The sequence below is a fragment of the Gossypium raimondii genome, chromosome 5, assembly GCF_025698545.1.
Source record: "Gossypium raimondii isolate GPD5lz chromosome 5, ASM2569854v1, whole genome shotgun sequence".
NCBI classification, from domain to species: Eukaryota; Viridiplantae; Streptophyta; class Magnoliopsida; order Malvales; family Malvaceae; genus Gossypium; species Gossypium raimondii.
The window spans coordinates 22,700,941-22,728,726 of NC_068569.1; the positions used below are offsets into that span (position 1 = coordinate 22,700,941).

The window sequence follows — 27,786 nt, forward strand, 5'->3', positions numbered from 1 at the left end:
AGTATCGTGACTAAGCTCTCCTAATGACATACCATTAAGAAAGCAACTCGATCAGTATTCGTCTAATGACCTTGTCATAAGTGTGTTACCCGCATATGATATCCTTAATCTCTTTTGGATAAATCTTCTCTCCCAATATGATCCTATTTTATCTCATGGTAATCATTACATCTTTCTTCACGAAAAGTCAATTACTACTAAATAGTAATCAAGTCATTCATCACAAATAAGAACAACTCGTGGCCACTTTTACTTTTCATCAATCATGTAATGCTAATGAGAGAATATCATTTACTCGTGTATTGGGTTATGAATTCAACTATTGTGAATGATGCTACATAATGTAGAATTCATATACCTAACACACCAACTTTTGATTCTATTTAAACTCAGGTTTTTACTTACATCAAAGTATTCGAGTCACGCATATATAATTCATCATCCACTCAAGATTAATGTATGACACTCTTTAAACGTCATAAGTGAATAAACCCATAAACAAATTTAGAATCTATTCTTCTTGGCTCAAATCCGATGTATTGTTAGTCCAGCCAGTCACATCTATGTTTCTATCTTCTGAGAGTTATTTACTCTGATACCCAAGATAAAACATCTCTCCAATTGGACTTGATATGTGGCATATTAGTCTTTCAATCGATTTACTTATTTTCGATTAGACTAAGGACATGTTTAGATTTGTCTAATAATATAAGTTGTCTTTCTATATTGCAATCCGACCATGTAATATCGCTTAGTAGTAGATTAAACATTAAAAAACCAATAAGCTAATATTTGCTTCTATTTTGCTTTGCATGCAAAAACCATATGAGGACATTATACAAATAATATTAATTTAATTTATGAATAATTTTATTAACTAATCTATTTAAAAATTACAAGTTTACAAATGAATATAGTACACTTAGGGTACAAAATCCAATAGTTTACATACTCATACGCGTGTGATAAGATTTTTAATATTTAGTAAAATAACTTTCTTATGTTTTCTACTTATGAATTTTAATTCAACTTTTAACATATAATTAAGATTATATAATATATATTTTATTTTATTTTGTGAATTTAATATATTATATAATATTGTTTAAAATTTCGAAACAGATAAAACCATTTCAAGATAAAGAGCAAGAAATTTAAATAAAATCAAATTTAGAACAAAATTTGAAATTTAGTCATTGTACTTTTAACTTTAAGAATTTAGTTTCTTTACTTTTCAACTTTTAAAATTTTGGTCAAATTGTTAATTGTTTTAAATAATTTTATTAAATTTATGTTCACTTTTGTTATACCTCCTTTGGACTTGGACACGTGTTAGCATGACAGGTTACATGAGAAGTGCCCATGGCCAGCTCTTTGATTCCACTTGGGCGCTTTTGTGACTAGTCGTCCTGGATCCTTTGATCTCAGCATGGGACCTAAACTACTCACTCCCTCTTGGAGGACCTAAACCACCTGTATCTAGGAAATGTCCACTTGTTTAGCAAGTATCTTTGACAGGCACATACTCTTTAGGTATGAACACTCATTAAGTCTTACCACACCTCTAATGACCACTAAACTTCACCTGAGCGTAAGAACCTTGCATTGTCTTAACAGAATGGGGTCCATGGTGCGCGTTTTGCACATCCTACACGTCCTGCATGTACCCTATGAGGGTAGCCCCTTTGCAACGATCTGTCATGTCACACTAGTGACAAACAATCCTTCTCTCACCTCTATATTTACTACCCATTCTCCTCCCTTCCCTTTTGCCAAAACAAACCCCCCCCCAAAAAAAAAAACAAAGAAGCCTCTAAATCCCTCCCTCTCTCCTTTCTCTGTTTCTAAATTTCCATCTCACCCAAACTCAAAACCATGAGAGAAATCCTTCATGTTCAAGGAGGTCAATGTGGGAACCAAATCGGCTCTAAGTTTTGGGAAGTTATCTGCGATGAGCATGGCGTCGATCCTATGGGAAGGTACCAAGGAGATGGATCGTCTGATCTTCAACTGGAACGTATCAATGTGTATTAGAATGAGGCTTACGGTGGAAGGTACGTCCCTCGTGCGGTTCTCATGGATCTAGAACCCGGTACCATGGATAGTATTACATCCGGTCCTTATGGCCAGATCTTTAGGCCTGATAATTTCATCTTTGGACAATCCGGTGCCGGCAACAACTGGGCCAAAGGTCATTACACTGAAGGAGCCGAGTTGATTGACTCTGCTCTTGATGTTGTTCGTAAAGAGGCAGAAAATTGTGATTGCTTGCAAGGTAATACAAACATACATACATACATACATACATACATACATACATACATAAATACATATATATATATATATATATATATATTTGTCTTAGAAATCTATATTTGGCTAAATCTGCATGGATTTTTCGGGGTCTTGGTTCTATTAATATGGCATTTCACTTTTACCTTAAAATTTTGAACTCTTATCCGTTTTGAGCTACCGTATCACTTTCATGATAAAGATATACAATTGCTTTTGCTTTTGTTTTTTTTCTTTTAATTTTTCCAGCTTTTGACGATGACCACATCGAGAGGAAATACTCATTTAGACCTATCAAGATTAACTCTCTTGAATACAAATAACTGTGAAACTGATATGGAAGGATTGATTCTTTCGTCATTATCTACCCTTTCAGCTTTAGTTGGTTAGCAGTAGCTCTTTACATTTTGTTCTAAATAGTAAACATATTTTATCGACGATATTGAACTATGATTGGTAAGGCTATTTTTTGTCTGGTCTGAACCTCTGAAGTCAAAAAAGGGCATGGGTTTTTATCTACCTTCTATATATATAATATTATCTATATAAGCTGATCTATGTTTCTATATGATTTATTTCTTATCGTGATTGTGATTGTCCCATATCTCTTTATCATTTTGTCCTTTATCGTAACCACAATCTTCTTTTCTGGTAATAAAAGAGTGGTAATTAACAAATCAAACAAACTAAATTGAAGCTCTTAACGCATTCTGGGCATCATTTTTGAGCAAGGACCATGAGCTTGGAATCGGATGCTCAAAACAATGAACAACTCCATCTTGAACAGACCCAATCTTTGCCATAAAATCAGCCACTTCGTTCGCTTCTCTCGAAATCTTAGCAAACTGGACTTCCCAATCCCGACGGCAAATTTCCTGGATATTCCCAACAAGGCCTGTTGAGTGTTGGTCCGTATGCAAGTCGATTAACATCCGAACCATCATCTCGTTATCGCTCTCAACGATGACCTTTTTGTAACCCCTTTGCTAAGCTAAACACAAACCATCCCATATTGCTTATAATTCAACTTGTAAAACTGAACCAGTCCCCATAAATCTGTTTTAACCAAGCAGCCAATTACCAGATTCATCTCGCAGAATTCCGCCCGCAACCGCCCAAGGATTAGTCGTTGCAACTGCCCCATCCGCATTAAGCTTACCCCAACCGTTGGAGGAGAAATCCAGGTATTGACAGGGCTGCTATCCGTTCTCTGAAGAGAACCCGAAAGTGAACTGTGTGCAACATGCTTAGCCCAAGACCAGCATTGTCTAACAAGATCCTCAGCACTACACGATTCCTCCTTGAAAATAATCATACAACGGTTTTTTCCAAATTTGCCAACAAGTTATCGAGAAGATAAAGCACCGTGGGACGGACTCATTGCGCCAACCGAATCTGTCATAGATGCCATCCATTAACCATTGGGATAAATCTGAAGAGTAGAAAATGGACGAGCCTAATGTAGGGACCAACTTCGGCCATATTGACTGGCGACATGGCAGTCTCGTAAAGCAGGCGAAACAGTTTCCTGATCCGCTCCACAAAGCTGACAAGAAGTAAACAATGTAAGATGGCGTCTCCACCACTCATAATTACAGAGCAAATGATTTTTCATTGCAAGCCAGAAGAAACTCCTAACCCATTGCGGGACATGTAGCTTCCAAATCTTTTTCCAAACATTATCCTTGGGATCAAATGTGACTGTGACGGCACATTATATGCATTGGCAACAGAAAAGGGTTGTTGATTAGAAGTTAGAACCTTGCCACACAAATTTATCTTCACCCTAGCTTCGCATGGGGAGGCATAGATGCGATCCGCACCAAAGCAAAACAATCAATTAAATGAGCAAATGCATCTCACCTCCAAATCTCATTCCCATCCACCATATCAGCCTCCCTAGGTCACAATTAAATGGTCTTTAAGCGGCCCTAAGCCCGAAATCTATTCATCCGTCCAAAATTTCACTTTCTTATCATTGCCAATAGACCACCCAATGTGTTCTTTAAAAGAGTTCCAAATGTTCACAAGGGATCTCCATAAAAAAGAACAATTGGATCTTGCTAGCAAAGTTGGACAAGCTTCCTGAATCTTATATTTACTCCTCAAGATCCTAACCCAATAGGCATCCAGCTTTGTCACCATACCAAGCCCCGACTTAAATTAAAAAAACATTTATTTTGAACCTCTAAATTCCTGATCCCTAGCCCTCCATTTTCAATCGGTTGGCAACAAGTTTTTCAATTGACAAGTGCAATCTTCTTCTCACCATTTCTTGACCCCCAAACAAAATTCCTTGCAATTGTCTCAATTTTCTTGCACACCCCCACAGGAATAAGAGCAAAAAAAAATTAGGAATCGTTAATGAAACAGATTTAGCATGCGCATTATACCCAAGGTGTTTCCGGATTTTGTCAATAACAAACTGAAAAGTCTCTTGGTCACCCTCGATGAAAAAGAGGCATTCCCAAGTAGCTTCCCAAATCAGAAGCAAATCCCATGATACGACAAATAGAATCCGCACTAGATTCAGAAACATTAGTCGAGAAGAAGACTCTACTCTAGCCTTGTTTGAATTCACTTTGTGGCCTGAAAAGGAGTAGAAATAATTAAGCACATCAATAACTATTTTCGCTTAAAAATCATCTGCTTCACAAAAGGGAACTAAATCATCCGCGAAAAATAAGTGCATCCCTACTAAGTCTAATTGGTTTCCAAGCTCCTCGCATCACAGAAGCATCAACACTTTGCCCTAACCTCTTCATCCCTAGCACAAAAAGATAGGAGACAATGAGTCTCTTGTCGAATCCCTTTAGTCGGCTTAAATTCATCAGAAAAGGAGCCGTTCCACAGGATTTGCATGAAAAAAGTAGATACACACTCATAATCACCTTTTAATGCATTTGACGGAGCCTTGATGGCCCTTAATTGCCACTCTTACCAGCTCATCATCATATGAATGATGTCTTCACAGTATTATGTGTTGGCCACATTTTAATATCTGAATCTTGAAGGAAAATGAAAGATGTTAAATGAACAAGGAGAATAATGATTATTTTATCCGTCTAAGAATAATTCACATAGTAAATTACCGCGCCCATTCGAGTATCAGATTTATATTTTACCCAAAAGTTGAAGAATAGTAAGTATAAACCTATTATAAAAAAAAAAAAAGGGACTATTTCTTTCATCATCTGATAACGGTATGATTGCTGTGAAACTGTGAAATATACAACACTATATTGTAGACGATGGTAATGGTAGACTACTGAGTACCATCACATTAAGGGAACACAAATATATGCGTGGGATACATTAGGTATCACGATGTGGAGTACAATGATCATGGCTCACTTCGAACATGTAAGGTAGCTCGGGTGTTGCAAGAACTTTTCCATCCAGATTCCGAGTGGTTAGCTGTTTGGCTCCTGGTATTAGTAAATTATAAAGCATGCATGATAATCTTATTATTCAAATTGAGTTCTTTTGCTAGTACGAAAGGGTTACTTTGAAAAAAATCCTTGAGTTGAACTGTTGCCAACTTAGCAATAAAGTCTTGCTGGCAAGTAAACAATGGTTATTTTCATTTTGATGATGATGCTCACTTCTTCACGTTACTTATGGACCAGGCTTCCAGGTATGCCAATCACTTGGAGGAGGCACAGGTTCCGGGATGGGAACTCTCCTGATATCAAAAATCAGAGAAGAATATCCAGACAGGATGATGATGACATTCTCTGTTTTCCCTTCACCTAAAGTCTCTGACACAGTTGTGGAGCCTTATAATGCCACCCTCTCTGTGCACCAGTTGGTAGAGACTGCTGATGAATGCATGGTCCTTGACAATGAGGCACTTTATGATATTTGCTTCAGGACCCTAAAGCTCACCACTCCAAGCTGTGAGTGATATAATCTTTTCATTTTGATGGAAAGTTTGCTATATAGTGTTAAAACAATTTAAAATTCTGACCCTAACGCTACATTTGTAATTTGCAGTTGGAGATCTGAACCACTTAATTTCTGCAGCAATGAGCGGTGTAACATGCTGCCTAAGGTTCCCCGGACAGTTGACCTCTGATCTCCGAAAGTTGGCTGTGAACTTAATCCCATTCCCACGTCTGCACTTCTTTATGGTTGGGTTCGCACCACTTACATCCCGTGGTTCCCAGTAGTACTTTTCTCTCACTGTCCCGGAGCTGACTCAACAGATGTAGGATGCAAAGAACATGATGTGTGCCGCTGACCCTCGCCATGATCGCTACCTGACAGCTTCAGCTATGTTCCGGGGCAAGATGACCAAAGAAGTTGACGAACAAATGACCAATGTCCAGAACAAGAATTCATCATACTTTGTAGAGTGGATTCCCAACAACGTTAAGTCCAGTGTTTGTGACATTCCACCAAAGGGTCTGAAGATGTCATCCACATTTGTCGGAAACTCGACATCGATCCACGAAATGTTCAGAAGGGTAAGCGAGCAATTCACGGCAATGTTCCGTCGCAAGGCCTTTTTGCATTGGTATACTGGTGAGGGAATGGATGAGATGGAATTCACAGAAGCAGAGAGCAACATGAATGACTTGGTGGCAGAGTATCAGCAGTACCAAGATGCAACTGTGGAGGATGAGGGTGAGTACGAGAAGGAGGGTCTTGAGGAGAACTACGAGTCATAAAATGTGTGGCCAATCACGTTTAAACCAAATGAAAATTGCAACCTTTACCTGCCTATATACCTACTATTGTGCGGCTACTGCTGTTTGTTCAGTTCTCTGCTCTGCACTTGTATTTCCCAAGTTAATATTGTTTGCTTTTCTTTCACCTTTTTTTTAGACTTCCAAATAATGATTTCTGGTTTACTTACAGCCCTCAAACTGAATTTATTGATTCTTCTGACAATTCTACAAATTTTTAGAAAAGAAAGAAAAGAACAGCCATTTAGCATACATATATACATACATAGTAATTAAAGAAGAAGTTCATAGAAACAGCTGTCGATTGAAAGAGAGACAATATGACATACACAGTGAGGAACAAAATGGAATGAAATTTATAATCATCTAGCACGACAAACTAATAGAACCCCCAAAAAATAAGGAAATAGCCATTCATCATTATAATCAATTAATAATATATCATTAGAGGCGTACGCATCAGAGTCATGGAAGTATGAGGTTCAAACATCGCTCGCATTAAAGTATCGGCGAGCTTCTCATACCCAAAATGATTCTCATCATTTGCATGCCTGTCTGGTCTATTACATTATAAAAATAATCAGAAATAAATGACCCAACTCAACCTCCATTGGGAATAGCATAAAAAGAAAAAAAAAACAGTATCACTGTTGTCGGAGAGTGGCAAGTTGCAGCGGCAAGTAGGAGAAGGATGTTGGCGGATTGAGATTATCAAAGTTTATATACCCAAGGAAGGTTCCCTAGGGTTGCTGGGAGAGTTTAACTTAACCAGGTCTAAACCATGGAGCAGAACTAAGGTTAAATAAATGAACGCACAAGATTTCCTCTCTGCAGACTGGGCTGCCGCCAACACGATCCGATTAGAGAGTAGATGGACAAGTACTTAATGCTATAGAGTGTTATCACGTGACATTCATCCTCGTTTGATTTCATAACCCCTCTCGCTCCACATGAAATCCTAACTCAGCTTAAACCCATATTCTCTAACTCACTAAAAAACTATTAAGGTGATGAAACAAGCAAGAACAGAAAAATATCGATTACCCAAATGAATAGGTCAAATTTAAATTTATCTACAAGATAGAGATTTAAACAAATTTAAACTCCCTGTTATATCCTTTAGAATTAAAATTTATAAAAATATTTATCGGTTCACTGGAATTCAAATAAATAAGTTTTTTTTTTTTTAAATTATAAAAATTGTCTTATTTTCTTAGATGAATGCTTTGGGCTACATGTATGTCTTGACCATAGGTCTCTGTGCGTGGGCAATGACACTAGTGCATACCTTTAGCCAACGAATTTTTGTTTTATCTTTTTAGTCAAGTGCTATGTCCAAAGAAAATGAAATGCTCGTTATGCATCTTAACTAAAACAACTAACTGTTATTAGCTTATGGTATCTGATAGTCACATTGAATCTCGATTTAAAATCAAATCATCGGACCCTTAAAAGTGAACAAAATTCTCTCATTACTATTTTTTTCTTTTCATCTGCGATATTCACACTGAAAACTTTGCTTAAAAGATATTAAATGTCTTACTTCTTGACTCAAGAAGCATAGACTTACAAAGTTTGATAGTATTGTTCTGTTAGATATTTAGATCAAACATGGTTTTCGAGAACCACTCCACCAAACTTGTACGGTCTTGTAATAAAATGCTACGGCGGCGCCATAGCCTTATATCTATATGGCTGCTCCTGGAAAAAATATATATATATACTCTTCACAAGCAACCATAGGGTATCTAATCTCTCTTCAAGTTTACCAATTAAGAGTAGAAGGGCTTTGGATAATGGCTGATCTGATCTTCTTCCTCTTAGCCTTATACTGGAGAACCAGCCAAAGATTAGCAACTTCTTTATCTGAATCGTTGACCCATTTTTTTAATGCTTGCTGTTTCACTAGTTTCACAGCCATAATGCAGGTTTTCTTGTTGTTAACAAATAGGGGTTAATCTGTCCTCAGACAACTTCCATTGGAGTCAAGTGTCAGTGTCATGCAAGGGTTAATCTGTCCTCAGACAACTTCCTTTGGGGTGTAAGAACATAGTTCTCCATTCAGCAGAAACAATTTTAGCAGATTAGGGAGATTTTGAACACTTCCAGTCTTCCATTGAATGTTCACTAAACAATGCAATGATCATTTAAGATCAGTTCAATCAGGCCCGGATTCAATTAGTATTGGTACAACTAATCAAATGAGTTAAAAAGTACCACAACAGAACAAACTAGAAACAATCAGTTATGGTGGAAATCAAAATTAGTTTGCTTTCTGTTTCTTCATTCTACTGACCAAAGTATTCTCAAAATCATCATCAGAGCTTTCGCTTTCTTCGGCCTTGCGTTTCTTAGTCTGCTTTGGGGCAACCTTGGAATCTGTTTTCTTTTTATTCGAAGAACCCGGGGAGACCATAGGAGTTCTCTTAACGGTGACGGATCCTGTACTACTCTTTACAGCTGAACCAGGTTTCATTGGGGAACTCAGCTTTTGCTGCTTAATCTTCTTCTGTTTCTTTTCGAAGACTTTCTTTGCTTCTGCTAAGGGGAGCAAACCAGACTCCATCATCCTGCAATTACATATCAGAGCATCCTTCTCAGTAAATGCATTCAACAAAATATGGTAAAGAGAATATATGTTCTCCAAGATGAATGAAAAAGTTATGCAAAGGATTTTTTTTCTATTCATTTCTGTGTGTAAAATCAGTTTAATCAACCGTGCACTGTATTGATATGAGTTGAAATGGAATGGGTATAAAGAGATGACACTGATCACAAGAACCAAATAAATGAGACAAAAATATTCATCATCAATGTAGCAACATATTGCAGTATCATTCTTCCATCCAAGAAGAAGAAAAGTCTAAATGTAGCAACATATCGAATTGATGAGCAAATTATTGAGGTACGAATCAGCAGATTATGACACTCAGCTAGAGATTCTGAAGAAAGCTTTCTTGCATTGTACAAAGAAGGATCACAGACCATTTGGCACAATATTAGCTGTTTCAGTTTCAGATGCACAATCAATTTTCTTTCAGATTGATGAGTTCATAGCAATAAAGTAATATATTTGGGGCAAGGCTTGCCCCATTGCGGGAATTAAAGAGAACAAATAAGAAAAATTCTGGCTATTACAAAAGAAAATTCGTCACTTGGGACTTGAGAGACAGAAATAGGAATTACAAAAGAAAACGAAAAACTATCAATAGAACCAAAACCTAAAGATACACACTTTAAGTTGCATCAACTCTATCTGGGCAAATTTTTGCATTACTTCTATGAATAAACCCGACCGACCGAGGGAAATATAGTAACCCAAATGACAACCTTGACACCCCAAATCTGGTCAAGATTTTGTTTATTCACCATTCTTAACTGCACCAGTCTTTGTTAAGGCAAGGCTATCACAGCATTCAAGCACATACTGCCCCCAAGGAAAGTAGCAGACACAGCTTTCAGTTCTCAAATTAATGAGATCACAGCACAAACAGTCGATAAAATGACTTCTAAGCATTCACAATCCTTATATTGCATACATTACAGAACTACAACACGCCACAGAAATGAACTACATTATCCATAAAAAGTTAATGCAGGACTTGGGGAATTATGTCTTACCAGAATTGTGCCATTTCACTATGGGGAATTTGCTGGTACATTGTTTCATAAAATATCCGCAGTGGATCCCTCTGAAATTCAACAGTGAAAACAATGATAAATTACTCAAAAATTAGGAAAATAAATCCCCAAAAAAAATGCTTAAGTCCAGGTACCTCCTCAGGAGGATCCCTCTTCTGACCAGGCAAATCATAAACCTTCTTCTCCCGCTTCACTTCCTTCCCAGCAGCCGCTTTCTTTTCTTCCCCCTTTTTCTTCTTTTTCTTCATCTCCCTTTCCTTCAAAAATTTATAGCGGAAACAAAAATACCGAACACATTATCTTTTTTTTTTCCTGCAAATACCGAACAGAACAGAAGTCTTTTTGGACAAAGAGAAAGCACAAAAGGAATTCCAAAAACCTTATCTGCTTTAGTAGCGGAGCTCCTTTTGGAGATGGGTTTTTCGTCTTCATCGTCGCTCTCTTCCTTCTTGGGCTTGGTTGCTTTAGTAGCGGAGCTCCTTTTAGAGATGGGTTTTTCGTCTTCATCATCAGTCTCTACGGGATCTTCTTTCTTCACTTTGGCTTCTTTGGGACGCGATTTCGAGTTAGAAACAGCAGCATTGTTGCTATTACTCGCGGATTTCTTCTTACGATTCTCCGCCATCGAACTCAGGCTTTTGAGGTCCTCATTATCGTCTTCGGGTTCCTCCTTTTTCACTGACTTGGAGTCCTCAAATGGCATGCTTAATCTTCAAGAGAACAAACAAGTTCTGCCTTTGTGCCCCCAAAGAAAGTATACAGAAAAGGGATTGGGATTTTCCAACTGTTTCGGCGCAGAATACATGTAAAAAATCCCTCCGAGCTGCCGCTCCAATCAGAAAATGGTTGAAGACGGGCCCTCCAAGCCCTAACCAACCACACGTTACGGGACCTAACGGCATCGTTTAAACGTCCTTGACCCAAAACATAAAGTTGGCTACTTTTCTTTCTCTTCATCAAATTTAAAACCAAAGATAATGTAGGAAAACCCGCCTTCTTAAATTTGCACGGAAAGAATAAATTATGTTTTCTCTCTCTATATCTTCTTCAGAAAAACATATTCTCAGCTACACCTCATCATGCCCCTCTTGAGTTTGGCCAGCTTCAATCTACAATTTTAGGTATATCTTTTTAAGATTCGGGTTGATTTTAAATATGAGTTTAAAATTTTCATCAAGTGTTAAATTTGAACCTAGTTCGTTTGTATTAAAGTTTTCATATTTTTTACATTAAAACAAGTTTAAAAATATAATATATCAAATATATTAAAAACATTAAAATAAATGTTTTCTAACAAATTAAAAATACATTAAAAAAGTTGTATACTTAAATAGCTGCAACTTAACAAATAGATGTCTCTAAAATAGTAATAAAAATAATAATAAAACAACAGTTATATAATATCTAAATAATAATAATAAAATAGTAGTAATATAATAGTAAAATAGTAACAAAATAACATCAGCAGTGAAAAAATTAGACAAATTTGAGCCGAGTCGAACCCAGGCAAAAAAAAATCTCACCTGAGACCCAATCCATTTAAGAAAATATTTTTACTTAAATTCTTCCACTTTTTGAATGAGGCTTACGATGAGGTTTATTTCCAACCTTAATGATAATGAGTTCAAAAGAAATATGTTGGTTAATTATAAGGTTTGGTCATTCAGTTATACTTTTATTATTATTATTATTATTATTATTATTATTATTATTATGTAGTAAGGATAAATTAAAACTACAAATCACTTCTATGGCCATTCAAAAGGTCTAAAGCTGAAAACGCATGTTTAATATTTTTCACATTTTATTAATTTGATCTTAATTTTAATTTTAAAAAATTCAAAAGTTATTAAAAATTTAGTAATTTCTCCTAAATCTCTAGAATCAAAATCAATCTGACAGAATGTATAAACATTGAACACTAAATTTGTTATTATACTAATTAAAGCCATTATTAATTTTCCCTAATTTACTTCAAAATTGGCAATGCTTTTCTAGAAGAATCAATTTACTCAATATCAAAACTACACAGGTTTTATAGGCTCTCTAAATTACCTTCTCATCACTTATTCTTTTACCTAAAATGAAAACTACATTCACTTTTTGTGTTAATCGCTTACTTGCTTTTCACATTATTGGACGAGTAATACAGTTAACTCTTTCAATAAGAGTCCTATTTGTCTGTTCAAATTTTGACTGGTATAAAAAGATGGTTGTTATACAGAGATAATTGTTATAAGCTTGTCATATAAATTATATTGTGAATTTTCAGAGAGAAATAAAACATAAAAATAATTAATTCGTGAAAATTTATTACAAAAGATTTAACTGTTATAGCATGAGACTGTGATATAAAGGGTTAATAGCACCCACCACTTATAAAAGGAAAACATATCCAGATTGATATAAGAGGATACAAACATATCCAGATTCATTAATAATTAGCCTTGTTCCAGGGTATGGAACCAATACATATTGCACAAACTACTTAAGACAGACGTTGATGGAAAAGCAAGAAACGAAAATGACGGTGCAGAGTCATCTTGTCTTGGGAGAGGAGGTTTTCAATCTGGGAACTTTAAATGTAGAAGTGAACAATTTTGGAGTTTCAGATATGGGTTTAGCATCTTCTTTTTTTCTCTTCGAGCTTCTACTTCCCTGAACGACAATAAGAAATTAACATTTGATTAGACAATGAATCTTTCATGCTATTAACAGAATATGTTCTGCCTGCAAACTAACATAAAGAAGTACCTTTTCATTCTCCTTCTGAATATCAGGAACATGAGGAGCAGAATTTTCTTTCTTCACAGTAATGTTACAGGGATCCCTGCCACTGTTCTTACCGCCCATGACATAAGTTCTTCCGCCTGCTGCGCAACGTTTTATTACAGGTGTACAAGAAGCACTTCTCGACTTCCTTAACGATTCTACATCCCCAGAAGTTTTAGAAACCTGTTGGAATCTACTTGCATCAGCCTTTTTCCGAGACAGTTCCGCTTTTAATCTCTCGATTATTTCATCCTTTTCAGCAATGGATGACCTGAGCTCCTCCATATCGGACATAAGTGCCTCAATTCTCTTGTTAGCCTTGTCTAGTTCAGACTGCTTGGTGTTTAAATTATCAGTGTACCGACTTTCCAGAGCATTAAACTGATTCCATGCAAATTTATTCTCTGCCACAAGTGCAGTGACTTGACAACTCTTTTCCGAAACAAGATTTTTGTATTGAAGCTGCAGCCTTCGTATATCGTCTTCCAACGCCTCCAAAGTAACAGACTTGGAGCCACTACGCTTGCGTGCCGACGTCCCTTTTTTGGTTTCTATGGAGTCCCTTTGAGAAATATCCTGAAAATTATTAAAAAGATTAGAAACTGTACAATGGATATGATTATGCAAAGAAGAAAAGCCGTGGGAACATACTTTTGAATTTTTACCGAGGATATCAAACCAGATTCTGAAATCAGTCAGTTCATCCTCCGCTTCCTCTGTAAAAAGCCAATTTAAAAAAAAAAAATCTACAAACATCAGACCATAACTAAATTACCAAAAAAAAAAGAGCATAAAATCAAAACATGAATCTAATTCAACATAAAAGAATTCGAAACCAAATTGAACAACCACCATTACATCACAAGTTTGTTCTTCCCTAGTGAATTTGACCAAAATATTAAGACGAAAAATAACAGGTACCTAATTTCATTTTGCAAAGATAAGCTTCTCTGTGCTTCAATCCTACCATCATATCGGCTTTTGTAGCCTCAAGCACACGTGCTATCTCTTCCGATTCCAAACCACTTTTCATCTAAACACCAAAATATAACCAAGATCTCCATTATGAACCCTCCGAATAGGGGAGCAAAAAAAAACCCTGAATTTACAAAAAAAAGGGTCAAAACCCTAGATTTAGAAGTCATACCTGAGAAATGTGATCTTCGTAGAGGCGAACATCAGAGACCCAACGTTCATATTGCATCTTGATCCGATCTTCGAGAATCTTTCTTTCTTTACTGAGAGTTTCAAGCTGTTGTTGCTGGGTTTTAAGCATCTTAACTAAACCCTCAAAAATTTTGTCCCACTTTTGACGCTCTGACGAGCCTTCAGACCGCGTTTTCGCCCCCATTGTGGCCTTCTTGATAGCAGAATTACCAGAAGATGAAGAAAAAGAAAATGATTGAGAGAAAATTCAAATGTTGCAATTTGAAAAGGGACTTCAACGGTCTGATTTCTAGTGTATTTCAAACAAAAAGGATAGGGGGTAATACTAACGTACGCACCTGGCGTACTAATACCTTTTCGCTTTTTGGGCTCTCACTTGGGTTCTGAACTGAAACGCTTAGCCCATCATAAACACTCGATTTAATTAGAAAAATAAATAAATCACATTTAGTGTAATACATTTAATTAGAAAATTTCAAAAACCAAAAAAGTTATTTCATCCATCAAAATCAATGTTTTCAAAACTAGACCAGGAACCAATAGGGGTGTTGGGCCAGATATAAGGGTTGAACCGACTGACTTGTAAATTGATACATACCAATTGAACCAAGCTAAAAAAATCAGTTGAACTGAATTTCTATCTATTTTCTTAAATATTTTTATTTTTATGAATTTTAATAATTTATTTGATTGAATCAAATGAATTGATCAAATCAGGAACTGGTTACATGACCGGCTTAACCTTTAATCTAGTTCTAAAGAAAGAAAATAAAAAAGAATATATATATATATATATATATATAAAAGAGAAATAATACTTTTTGTGTTTTTTTTTATCACATGTCAAATTTTAATTGGTTGTTTTTCAAATAGACTTAATAGCTTAACTAACGTTTGGACTAACAGAGGCACCAACTTAGAAAAAAAAAAGTTTAGGTACCACTTGTGACCTGAAAAATATTTAGGTACAAAAATGAGAAAAAGAAAGGACATATTTTAGGTACCAATTTGTAGGTTAAGCCTCTTTCAAAATAGACTTAACAGTTTGACTAACGAATATACTAATTTGGAATTAGGTATCACTCATGACTAAAAAAACAAGTTAGATACCAAGACGAGAAAAAATATATAATTTAAGTACAAATTTGTAGGTTAAGCCTTTTTTATAATCATGCAACACCTCTCTAATGTTACTATAAATGTGAAAACAACATGAGTCCAAATTTAACAAAATTAGAAAGATTAAGCCAAATGAGTTTTAGCTCGGTTGATATCAACATTATTGTTAGTATAGGAGGACGTGAGTTTCGAGTGCATTAAAGCGTGTTTATCTTTTTATTTAAGGATTGAGAATGAACTATGAATAGTTCTAGATGTTGTATAATAATAATAATAAGAGGTTAAAATATCCTTCAATTCTAAAACTCGCTAGCTAAAAATTATATTGTAATGAACCGAAATTTATTAAAAGAATATTAACTGTATTAATAATTGAAGTTGAATTTTCAAATCCAAAAATTAAGAAAACTAATATTATTTTAAATAAAAGGAAGAGAATGTATTTTTGTATTGCAATAATTGATATTTGTATTGCACATTAATTAGGCATTGGCTGCTAAGAAAGCAAAGTAGGGGAGGGCCCTGAAACTGATATAGTAGAGAGTGGGGGGTCCTTTGATCCGTTGGGTATAAGATAGTTAAAGAGTCCCTCTCTTCCGCCATGAAACAGGCGAAGCGAAGCCCATATGAACAGATATTCCAGTGAAGTGGACGCGAAGCAACGAACCTCCCCCTTCCCTTCCCTTCCCACCAATATTATTATAATTGCTTTTGCTCTCCTCTCTCTAAATATTTAACTAACAACACCCTTCACTGCTTCCCTAACTTTCCATCTTCCTTTGTCTGCCAAAACTAGTTCAGCAGCATGGACCGTGAAGGGGGAGTTGTGATGATGAATAGGGCAGAAATCGATACCAGGGCACCATTTAGGTCTGTCAAAGAAGCCGTTGCCTTGTTCGGTCATAAAGTTTTGTCTGGCCAGCTTTATCCCATCAAGCTCAAGGAGGAGGAGGTAACCTCCTTCTCATTTGCCCATGCTTCAGTTCACTACTTTGATTTATTAATGGTTCCCAAATCCCTGAATACTATTGTGTTTTGCCCTTCTTCATATTAAAAATATGGATGTTAGTGTATTATGAAATATTTCTTGATCAAAAAGCTTTACTGTGGTGTTTAAACTCCAGGTAATTTCTTTATCTGATGCTTGCTTGTCGCTGAGTGTAAGTGTTATCGGTGTAATAGTAGAGAGAATATAAATATAATAATTATCAGGGGGCTTAATTTAGCTTTTTTTAAGGAATCATTCTCTTACTCTTGATGAAGATATCTCCATTAAAAGTTTAAACATGGAGGATTATCTATCAAGCAAGCAAGCATATCTGTTACAGTACTTCCCTGAAAATATCCATATATAGTCTTCTAAATTCATCAACTGAATTAATAATCAGGAAATGTTAGTTTACCAAGTTCATTTACGACAGATGAATGGGCGTGAAGGCAGTGAAAATGGTTGTTCAAGGCTTGGAACTGTTACAGCTGAACTGGAAGAGACAAAATACAACCTTGAAAAGGCCAGAGAAGAGAGTTTGATGATGGCGAATTGCCTGTGTGCTCTTAAAGAAGAGCTCGAAAGAACAAAGACCGAACTGCAGCAAATGAAGGAACGAGAAACCGAGAAACTGATGATGGAGTTCGAGATGGAAGATGTCAAGATTGTTCCAGGCTCCGCAAGATATGAAGTCAATGAAACACGCACGTTTAACGAAGAAGGTACCACCGAGTTTCAGCAGAAGAGATACGTGACCTTTTCAAATCAACCTTGTTTGACTCAAGTTGTTGGTCCACAAGGTGTGGAGAAACTTGAAAGGCACCCTTCATTGCGCAAGAAGAAGAAGAAGCCATTGATCCCTCTGATTGGAGGGTTATTTTCCAAGAGAAAAGGGAGTCAATAAGTTCATAGTGCCAACATAAATAATACCTTATAAGATTTTACTTTTTGTAAGGTTTCATATTTCTCTTGTATGTACACGCCTAGCAAGTTTAATGTATAAGAAGGGTGTAGATGTTTTATGCGAGAGTTATATAAGAAAAGATCACATAAATCACTTCATTTTCTACCTTAAAGAATAATCCAAAACTTAGCTTAATTGATTCATTATATTCAGGTGGCTTAAAGTTCGAACTTCGAACCATTGAAGCATCAGAAGCGTCGAGAAACCTGAAAGAAATCAAAACCAACAAAAACATACCTCATGTGAAGTGTACAAAAGAAGAACAAAGTAACATTCCAAGTTTCCCAATGTCTCTTTCTATGGTAGATTCGTAACCCACGAAGGAAGAGACTAATCGAATATATATTCATTCCAAAAAGCTGCTATGCATTAATAAAATAAACTTCCAAACGAAAAAAACAAGGAAAATATAACGAAGAAGATCAGCAGCAGCAGCAGCAGCCAAAATTAAAAATATGATGATTAAACCAAAACATCAGACTTTCGACCATCATAAATCCCTTCTTGCGATGACTTGTTGAAGAACTCAATGCAGTCAGCAATGGCCTCAGTGTAATGGGAGTGAGAAGAGTAATAAGAGCTGCATGAAGTCTTGGGTGGATCGAACCTGTCGCAGCAGTTATTTTGCTTGGCAGCCATAGTTGAGGTGCTAGAAGGTCCACCACAAGGAAGGGAAGAAAATAAGAGCCGCATAAGAAACTTGCGGAAACGGTGAAAGAGTTTCATTGTAGATCAGAGAAAGAACTGGCTAGAAGGGTATGGTGTTTATTGTAGGGTTTCACTGCTTCATCGATCTTTCATCTGAGGCAACATTGTGTGAATTTGTAGTCTCTCTCTCTCGGAGGTTTTGGCTTTGCCACTTTCCAGATACCCTCGGGCTATCATGTGTGTGATTCATTGTGAAGACATTAAAAAAAGTTCGAGGTTATGAAAAGGGTGTGTTTATCCATGTGCCCAAATCATTTGTATCTGTGCGCTTCACTTCACTTGTGTTCTCCTATGTAGTTTTGTTTATTCTAATTTTAACTGTGAATAAATATGGATATGTATATTGCTTGTTTACTATGAATGATCTGAAGTAAGCAAATCCATGGATGAATGTACATGGAAAGTTTTAAAAGGCAAGGTGAATGATGAACAGTGACCCTCATTTGTCCCATAAAAGAACCCTTAAAAAGTGTCTTTAACCCAAGACTTGAACATTTGTGGGGCCCATATACTCATACACTTTCACTGTGTTGATATCAAAATCCGCCATTAAAATTTTAAAAGCTAAAAAGAATGGTGAAATAAAGTGAAGGCGCTGGAGCCGGGTATGGGTAGTATGTTTATTCATGTTCTTTGGCGGCCTTATTAACAAAGCTATGATCATTCATTGATTAGGTAAGTTTGTCTAATGCAGAACAAGTACTATGTTTTTAGGCATTCCAAAGGCAAGGAATTTGTGGTCCTAACAAGCTAAAATTCATAGTTTTTATCCTCCGTACATGGACCAATCCCAAAAGCAAGTCAAAGAAACGAACAGTAGGGAAAGCAAAACAAATTATCTGAAAAAGTGGGGGGGGGGAGAAAAAAGAAAAATTGGAAAGAGTGAGCGATGATGAGAGTTGAGATGAAATCATTAAGAGTGGAGGGTTTAGATAATGATTCGGTTAAGACAGACATACGTACATGATTGTGTCCTCGTACTTGCATCTTTAAACTAATTAACACAAAAAGGAACAATCATGAGCTTTTACCACATTTCCTGTTAAGTTTCATTAACAAGATAATAACATTACTTGCTTTCTTTTCTTAAATGATGTGGTTTGGATCTCTGCCCATTAAATCGGGTTTAATTATTTAAAACATAAATCCAGCCATTTTGATCATTTTATACTACTCAACACGTTTGAATAAGCTCACCACAAAAATCAAGCCGCATAATTTACTAAAAAAATAACAATTTTACCCTCTAACGAGATGAAAAGTGACCACATGCATCAGGTTCAACCATTTCCAACAATCAAAGCAATTTAGATTGCAACGTTCATGTTCAACAGTTCCTTATAACAGAAAAAATAATGCTTGATATACAAGACATTATTGTTTTTTTCAAGTCATTAATTGGTAAAATGTCAATTCAAAAGTTGATAGGTGATCAGAAAAAAAAAAACAAGACTACTTTACGGCCACCTTCAAAATATGTAATATAATAGAAGACAGAAAAGAGGGGGGAGAAGCGACCATCTTATGCAATAAGACTAACGCAAACAAATCAAGAAAATAAACCCACGTTACATAATGCCTAACAACGAAGGACTTATCTTTCACCCGCAAGGAAACCCCTAGCCACTCGAACAAGTAGTATACAACAATTCAAACATCAAATGAGTTAGAGGAGCTTTAGTGGTTGGGGGGCCTCCGATGACCTCGCCTGTCTAGTGCAGAATATGGGTTTCCTCTCTGTTGTTGGCTACCCCCATGCTGTTGGTTGCTGCCATAATACTGTTGACTGCCCCTATGTGGCTGGCTTCCTCTTTCTTCATAGTCTCCTCTCTGATGATGATGATACGATTGGTTACCTCTTTGTTGCTGCTGGTCACGGCCTCTATAAACACCCTGGTTCACTCCACCTTGTTGATATAAGCCATACCCTCCAGAAACATTTTGGTTGGCCTGCGGAGCCATTCTACCACCCCACTGCTGATAACTACTGTTTTCAGGTGCCTGGTACCTACGGCTGCTGTCATAACCACCTGGATGAGAAGGATACAGATCAGCCTCTGTTGACATTTGTGCCATAGGAATGTGCCTTGCCCGACCATCCTGATAATGTCTTGGAGGGTAGTGCATGTTATTGGCAGCTTCTTCGTTATTTATTTGGTAGTGATGGTAGCTTTGGGAATTTGGATGACGTGATGGAGGATTCTGAGAATATGGGTAACTTGCACCAGGATAATCTTGTCTAGGAGGTACCATTCTAGGCTGCCCCTGGTTATGATACCCATAATTTGCATGGGAATTGACTGATGGGTTATAGGTAGCAGTCGCATATGATGAAGCCTGTATATTATTGCCAAACCCGTTACGATCCATCTTCAACTGTAAGCTATTAGTAATAAGTCTGTGTGATGCATCCTGGCCAGAAACAGATCCAGAAGAGTTATGCCTGAAATGAGAAGGCAAAAACATATGGTAAACACGGATGTAAATGGTTTCTCGCACTGAATGACAAGCACGGTGGCAAGGAAAAAGGGAACTTCAGAAACAAAGATAAATATATTATCTTTTGAACACAGACCGATCCATTTGATGACCTCCAGCAGGCTGCCTTCCATTTTCCCAAGGCCTCCTCCCAGAATCTTCATGCCATAACGCAGGTGCAGGTTTTAAATCGCTGAATTGCACCATCTGTGAAGCACAATATTGAAAACTATCAGCAGAAGTCGTATGACTAAATCTATCAAGAGAAGCATTTTTTTACTCCTTTTGTTAAAGGCAAGCTCACTCAATACATAAATTATCCCAACTTCTTTTTCCTCCTTTCTGGTGTGTTTTAGTGGATAGAACAAGCTTAGTACTGTTTCATACTAAAAATTTGCTTCTGGCATGACATTTTGAGGATATTGTACATAAGCAAGTGGAAACTATTTTTTTCATAAAAGGCCCCAACAATGCCATCTAGAAGTCCTTGAGTTTGGTAAGCAAGAAACTTCACGAGGAATATAAGTTGGCAGGATTAAACAAAAGTCTACTGCTTTAATTGGTCACTTCTCATAATTAAAACCTCAGAAAATTAGCTATGGCTACAATATTTGGTCAGCTACCATATCCAGATAACTTCAAGGAGTCAAGCACAAGCTAAGTTGAGATGACACAGAACAGGCAAAAGTAGATCAAATTAAAGGTGATACAACATTACTAAGCAGAACATACCTTAGGAGGGAATGCAACTCCTGGTGGAGGACGGGTTATATGCTTATGAGCTCTTGGAAGTCTATATATACAACATCTGTAAAGCAGGCATGCAAGATAGTTAAGGTATCTTCATTTAATAACCTGCCCCATGCATATGATCAATAAATACGTAAAGCATCAATAATTAAAACTTACATGACTTCATTGGCCAAAATATCTTCCATGTCCTTGATTGGAGACCTGAACACTGGAGGCTGTGTATCTCCAGCACAAGGGGATATGTAACCATTCATCCCATCACTGCATTCATACCTAAATAAATCAGAAAAAAGTGGGACGTGTCTTAAATTCAACTAGCATGGAAAATAATCAAGGCAGACTGAATTCTAAATTATATCCCACCTCAAATCAGGTTTGACTTCCTCCTTGACTTCAATCCGTTGCCTTTCTGGCAATTGTTTACAACGACTGTCAAGAGAAAAGATTTGTTCAGAGAGGCGGTGTGATGCAGCCACAAAAAGCATGTCACACATTGTACTGTTTCTCTGTGCTTCTTCCTCCTGCATAAGATTGTAGCATTTAAGAGGCAGCTAAAACAAAATTCAGCGAGAGAATATAGATTCTAAACCAAAGGAAGAAAGAGTGCAAGGGACACATGAAATGATGACTTCAACAAAGAGCCATACCGTCAAAGTGTGTTCTATTTTTGCAACCTCAGCAAGAAGTCGCTCTTCATCAATGAAAGGCAATTTTGCAATACCCTTCAGAAAGAACAACAACAAATAGATCAACTTTCCACTTCAGGAAAAGAGAATTTCCATAAACCAATTGGCATATGAAAGTAAACGATAAACCTACCTGCCAAGAATACCGCTTGCCATTCATGTCAACTTCAAAATCTGATAGAGAGAGGAAGTTCAAGTTTATGGATCTTATGGAAGAAGTTAAGAACAAAAACATATGATGCATGTTTGTTTAGCAAAGTTGCATACCGGTCGGATAAAAATCAATAATGGGTGAATTTGGATCAGTCATCAACTTCCTATATTGTTCGGGAAGGGCATGGGAACTGCAAATTAAATATATTATATTACCATACTGGCTCAAAAATTTAGATGGAGAACAAAGCAGAAACAAGTAACAGTACCTTGCAGCAGGAAAAACCCCCAATAACTGATTGAATGGTTTGAAGGGGGAACCCAACTCAAACTGAATATCAAGCTGGCCAAGATCCTTCAGATCAGATGCAAAGGGTGCATAATGGTAAGGATAAAACCTGAAACAACAAAGTTCAATGACAGAACAGTGACAAATAATGTCTATTACAGCAGAATGATGATATTCTGATTAACTGACCAGTCTCACCAAAACAAAGCACAATCAGGCCTAAAAATTCAACTCAGGTAAAAACCAAAAAGGAATAAGATGACTGATTCTATGCACTAATAATAACATCCACAACCTCCAAGAACAACCAGTAATAGGAAAGTAAGAATGTAAAAAAAACTCACCACCTCCAAGAACAACAAGAACAACCAGTAATAGGAAAGTAAGAATGTAAAAAAAACTCACCACCTCCAAGAACAAACACCTTCATAGTAATAATGCATGACCCAACATAGACCTTCAGTGAACTTCAAAACCTACACAAATGAAGCTCCACTGATTATTAAAGAAATAATTCAAAAATACAATAGACAACAACCTCAAATAGATCCACCAACTTACAACATCTTTTCGTATTTCTTCCATTTCTTCTGGAGTTTTTGCTGAAAACTTTTCTTGATAATACCTTTCTTTCCACCCTGGCTCTCCCAGTTTAATCTGACAAGAGCAAGCAGCTAAAATATTAAAGTCATGGAATAGAATGGCAAAAACATTGTGAGCTAATAAGAGAAAGAAACAGCAGCTTTTTTTGTATTAAGGTGGCATGCTGTGTCCAAGCATGCTGGTCTCAACTGCCAAAAAGTTGCAAGTATTAGGTAAAGCCCCTTGAATGTTGCATATGATGACAAATCAATATGAATTTTTTTTTTAACTTGTTTGAGATAAGAGTGGGACAATCTATGTTTTGAAAACTAAATCACAGAAAAAATGAAAGCAGAGTTCCCAACCCTACTGCCTATACCCAAAATATTCGTAGAAACTGCATTATTAAAAAAAAAAAATCATAAATTACTTAAGAACATATTCAAACCTTATCTTCCTCGTGATTACTGGAGTTAAAAACATCAGATTTGTCACGGATCAACTCCTTAAGTTTTGCTTTCAATTCTTCTTTGTTCTCATGCACCTGATGCCAATGGGAAGAAAGAAACAGCATAGTAAGTGTCATCAGGTAAAAATATATAGCAGGATAATTAATACTCTCTTAACTCCTCGCCTGCAAGGCTCATACCAAATCATAGGTTAGCCCATGGAATATGAGTCCTAAAGAATGGCTGAAGGAGTCAGAACTATATTAAAGTGTCTCTCCTGAAGCAGGAAAACATACATCTGTTTCAATACTATCTTCTGCTTCAACAATAGCAGCACCAATATTGGCCCCCGAGGATAAACGTCGCACTTTATGTGGGCGATTAGAGGATCCATTACCATTAGACTCCACCATTTGCTGAAATGGCACAGGTGTAGGGCCTGAGGCAAGACGGGAACCATGAAATCTAGCAACTGGAACCAGAGAATCAGGTTGAACTTGAGGCTGCGCATCATCTCCTCTTCTAACTTGTGCTTTTTCTCGTTTGATTCTTTCTGCTTGACGCTGTATGAAACCAGCATAGAACAAATTAGTACTGAATTCTTTACCAGCTTAAAGGATGAGTAGAATTCATGTGTAATACATTCATTCCAGGAATCCTCAAGTCAGATGGTTAATTTGAGTTGCATATATACCCATATAGATCAATGGCCTAAAATTATAAAACAACTAAAAGAGAAAACAGCATAAGGTGTTGCTACATCCTTAATCTCAGGAAGTTATTCAATTACACAAAAGGTAATCTTGCCACCAAAGAGTGCTAGACAAGTCTCCTTTCATGGTTCAAATCATGATAGTGTAAATCTCTTACACAAGCACTGAAAGAGGATTGAACACATAATGAATACCACATGCAGAATGAAATAGAAAGAGACTAAGAGACTACTGGCTCACAAGGTAAGACCCAACCTTTTTTACATGAAAAATGAAACAAGACCATTTGCAAGTTTTCCAGAATAATTTGGATCAAAGATAAACGCTATATACAAACTAATTTTTTGTTTAAGTTAAAGAGAATCATATTGATCCTAAACTCAAACAAACCTGATGCAACCGTGCTCTTTTGTTGAATATTTTATCTTCATAGGACCCCACAGCTTGGATAAAAAGCTCTACCCTGCTCAAATTAGGCTGAAATAAAAATCATACAGTCAATAGCTTTAGTTTACCAGATGAAATTTGATGACTGGAATAATAAGTGGCCATCACAAATAAGATCAACAGGCACCTTGCTTCCATCAGTCAAATAACCACCAAATGATCTAAATTCCTTCTTGTATACTGCCATTAACAAATTGATTGCACCCTGAAATTAACAAATTGAAAAGGGGAAGGCTTTCAATTAAAACCTTGGCTTCATATAAGAACCCTAAAGTTACATTCAAAATCACAATATAAAAATACAACCCAACAGTAGAATAATTACTTCAACAACATACAAACCTCACGAATCTCAAGTGTAGGCATATGAGGTAAGAAATCATTGCCAACAAAGAAGCATATGAATATAAAATCATCCACAACGCGTTCCAAGTCAATTTCAAAAGGAGGATTGGGGATTCTCATCTCATATTCCAGATACTCCCTAAGGGTCCATATGTTCAGGAACTGCAAAGATGAAGCAAATAACAAGTTCTAATTTTTCCAAATAATTCATTATAATAATTCCAACTGTAAATTCAATTGCAAAGTAACCTGATATGGCTTTCTGGCCACAGCTTTTCCATCAGCTTTCTCATCAAATTCTCCTTCCTTCCTCTTTGCCTTTCCTTCACAATTTGCCGCTATATGGCCCATCTGACCACATATGAAGCACTTATCTTGCCCAGGGGTGAAGACAATCTGAAAATATTTCATAAACCCTGTTACTTTTGGGCCAAGAGGGAACATGATAATAGAATGATAAAACATCCTTCGAAGAAAATTCATTTAAGTGGTAACATCTACTTATTCCTACAAACAAGTAAAATAGCCAACCTCGGGTAGAAGTTACAAAATGAAAGAAAACTAGATCATAGATATTATTTTGCAAAGTAAAATATACGAACCTCTCGAAGGATTGAAAAGTGAACTTCATGAGTGGCCAAGGCCAACATAATTAAATCAGCATCCTGTCGTATTTCAACAATAAGCAGAGTGCATGATCTTAGTCCACTAAAGTAGGCCAAAGAAAATAAACAGAACACATGCTTAAATTTTTTATTTTTTTTTAATTTGAAACTTAGAAATGAAAATATTGAAGGAGAAATATACCAAACCATATAGGCAATGGCGTGTGTTTGGATCAAAACCAGGAAGGTTCCTTTGGAGCCGTATATATGACATAATTTTATGTTCTCCTTCACCAGGAACGTTTGCATCAGATAGAATAACCTTCAAAAAGAAGAAAGTAAGAGAAATGCTAAAACTCTCCACCATATCAAGAGAAAGCAAAGAATAACACATAAAAGACAAGGAACCATAAAACTGATACTACCTTGATGTTTTTCCAGCCGGGATCGTAATTTAATCTGAGGTGGATATAATACTGCAAAGCAATTGATAGAACAGCCATAAATGGAGTGCCAGGTGTAATAACATTCGAATCAACAAGCTGTGATTCCTCTTTAGGAGGAAGCCTTCTGCCCTCCCTCTCAAACTCCTCTCGAAGTCGTGCTTCTTCAGCTGCCTGCAAAAGCAAGATTAACAAGAACAAAATTACCAATCAAATTGTCTTCTTTCTTGCAACAATTTCTATCATTAAAGTGTGGGAGAAAATGAAATATCAGTACCAACAATATCTTGACGACCTAACATTTCATCCAGTATTCAAATTGGTACCGGAATCAACCAAATATATACATACCGCCTCTGCAGCATCTTTTGCTGCTCTAAAACGCCTAGATCGCTGTTGGTTCATTTTAGCCCGAGGGGCAACGCCATCTACAGCAGTTTCCAGAAAGAAATGACAGTATCATCAAATAAACATAAGTACACGATATCTGCATGTCAAGAATATAAATACACTTTATCTTTCAACCTAAGACAAGCACTACTTACCAATAGCCATATACAAAAGCTTTCGAGGACGGACCATGACAAACAATCTATCAATGTAATCAAATATGCATTGAAAAACTTCATCAAAAGTTGTTGGTGAAGGCTGCATGAGACATCGAACAAGCCAAATTACATTGGTTCTAAAAATTCCGAGGAAGGAAGAAAGAAGAAACTATGGAAAATGCATGTGTCAAGACGGTTACCCTGTCTTCGGGGTGGAAACAAGGATGAATAATCCCGTTCATGTCGAGATAAAGATTATCGTACTCAAGTTTATTTGGATTGGGTTTACTAGTATCCACCGGAATGGAGACGCCTTCGATCACCACCGGTTCTTCCTCGATAACGTCCACCACAATCAGCGGATACTTCTCCGCTAACCACCTGTAGAACGCTGGCACTCCCATTTCCAATCGCTTGCAATTCCAACCGCTCGCGGATCTCTAATAAAATCGAACACCAATGAGGAAACCCTAACCCCTAAATTCGAGAAAAATGCGGAAGAAGAAAACAATTTGGATAGCTTCGATTTTTCTTTATAGCTTCTGCTAGTGTATGTTTCGCAAACAGTCGGGTTTAGGGCACAAAAATAATGTGAATGGACAGTTATACCCTTATTGATTTGGCAGTCTGCTAGTCAGAATAGTTACAGGTCTTTGTGCACACACGTATGGGTAAGGTAAGTTTGGAATTTTGCTAATGGTATCATTTATATCCATTTAAATTGGGACAATTTACCAATAAAAGCCCTTTTTTTTAAAAAATTACTGAAATGGGCCCATTATTTAATTATTTACCGGAATGGTCCTTTTTTCCGCGAAATCGCGTCCACGTCAGCGCGAGTTGTTGACATGGACGCGATTTCCTGGCGCGTACCCTGACATCGTGCTGACGTGGACGCGATTTCGCGATTTTTCCCACGTTAGGTTTTTTTGGCTTTTAGGATTTAGGGTTC

The 27,786-nt window shown here is 36.6% G+C and overlaps 4 protein-coding genes, 1 non-coding gene and 1 pseudogene across 7 annotated transcripts; 2 read left to right on the forward strand and 4 right to left on the reverse strand.

Moving 5' to 3' along the window:
• The first annotated feature begins 1,875 nt into the window (after window positions 1-1,875).
• On the forward strand, window positions 1,876-6,965 carry LOC105770024 (tubulin beta-6 chain-like; annotated as a pseudogene).
• A 472-nt stretch (window positions 6,966-7,437) lies between these two features.
• Window positions 7,438-7,532, reverse strand: LOC128041483 (small nucleolar RNA R72). Its single transcript, XR_008196503.1, has one exon. It is a non-coding gene; the product is annotated as a small nucleolar RNA R72 (small nucleolar RNA).
• A 1,542-nt stretch (window positions 7,533-9,074) lies between these two features.
• Window positions 9,075-11,530, reverse strand: LOC105770027 (uncharacterized). Its single transcript, XM_012591055.2, has 4 exons — window positions 11,005-11,530; window positions 10,760-10,882; window positions 10,605-10,675; window positions 9,075-9,553 (listed from the first exon to the last, which is right to left on the reverse strand). The coding sequence occupies exons 1-4, from the start codon at window positions 11,326-11,328 to the stop codon at window positions 9,247-9,249; spliced, it is 825 nt and encodes a 274-aa protein (XP_012446509.1). The 5' UTR covers window positions 11,329-11,530; the 3' UTR covers window positions 9,075-9,246.
• A 1,374-nt stretch (window positions 11,531-12,904) lies between these two features.
• LOC105770025 (uncharacterized) lies at window positions 12,905-14,848 on the reverse strand. The gene is made up of 5 exons (XM_012591054.2): window positions 14,545-14,848; window positions 14,319-14,430; window positions 14,049-14,113; window positions 13,380-13,973; window positions 12,905-13,283 (listed from the first exon to the last, which is right to left on the reverse strand). The coding sequence occupies exons 1-5, from the start codon at window positions 14,746-14,748 to the stop codon at window positions 13,164-13,166; spliced, it is 1,095 nt and encodes a 364-aa protein (XP_012446508.1). The 5' UTR covers window positions 14,749-14,848; the 3' UTR covers window positions 12,905-13,163.
• Window positions 14,849-16,284: 1,436 nt separating this feature from the next.
• Window positions 16,285-17,691, forward strand: LOC105765842 (WEB family protein At1g75720). Of its 2 annotated transcripts, none has more exons than XM_012585105.2 (2): window positions 16,285-16,635; window positions 17,072-17,691. In XM_012585105.2, exons 1-2 carry the CDS (start codon window positions 16,489-16,491, stop codon window positions 17,573-17,575), a joined length of 651 nt encoding a protein of 216 aa, XP_012440559.1. In that variant the 5' UTR covers window positions 16,285-16,488; the 3' UTR covers window positions 17,576-17,691. The 2 variants fall into 2 exon arrangements, with proteins under 2 accessions (XP_012440559.1, XP_012440560.1); XM_012585106.2 differs by having other exon boundaries at window positions 16,291-16,635; window positions 17,105-17,691.
• Window positions 17,692-19,681: 1,990 nt separating this feature from the next.
• On the reverse strand, window positions 19,682-27,391 carry LOC105770030 (5'-3' exoribonuclease 3). 2 transcript variants are annotated; one of them, XM_012591061.2, is made up of 23 exons: window positions 27,035-27,391; window positions 26,832-26,934; window positions 26,638-26,714; window positions 26,269-26,460; window positions 26,046-26,165; window positions 25,841-25,903; window positions 25,488-25,634; window positions 25,236-25,400; window positions 25,021-25,098; window positions 24,837-24,923; window positions 24,030-24,296; window positions 23,733-23,828; window positions 23,264-23,359; window positions 23,108-23,178; window positions 22,683-22,811; window positions 22,528-22,604; window positions 22,394-22,434; window positions 22,222-22,296; window positions 21,938-22,095; window positions 21,731-21,835; window positions 21,554-21,629; window positions 20,919-21,028; window positions 19,682-20,786 (listed from the first exon to the last, which is right to left on the reverse strand). In XM_012591061.2, the coding sequence occupies exons 1-23, from the start codon at window positions 27,236-27,238 to the stop codon at window positions 20,021-20,023; spliced, it is 3,303 nt and encodes a 1,100-aa protein (XP_012446515.1). In that variant the 5' UTR covers window positions 27,239-27,391; the 3' UTR covers window positions 19,682-20,020. The 2 variants fall into 2 exon arrangements, with proteins under 2 accessions (XP_012446515.1, XP_012446514.1); XM_012591060.2 differs by having other exon boundaries at window positions 21,731-21,847.
• Between the last annotated feature and the right edge of the window lie 395 nt (window positions 27,392-27,786).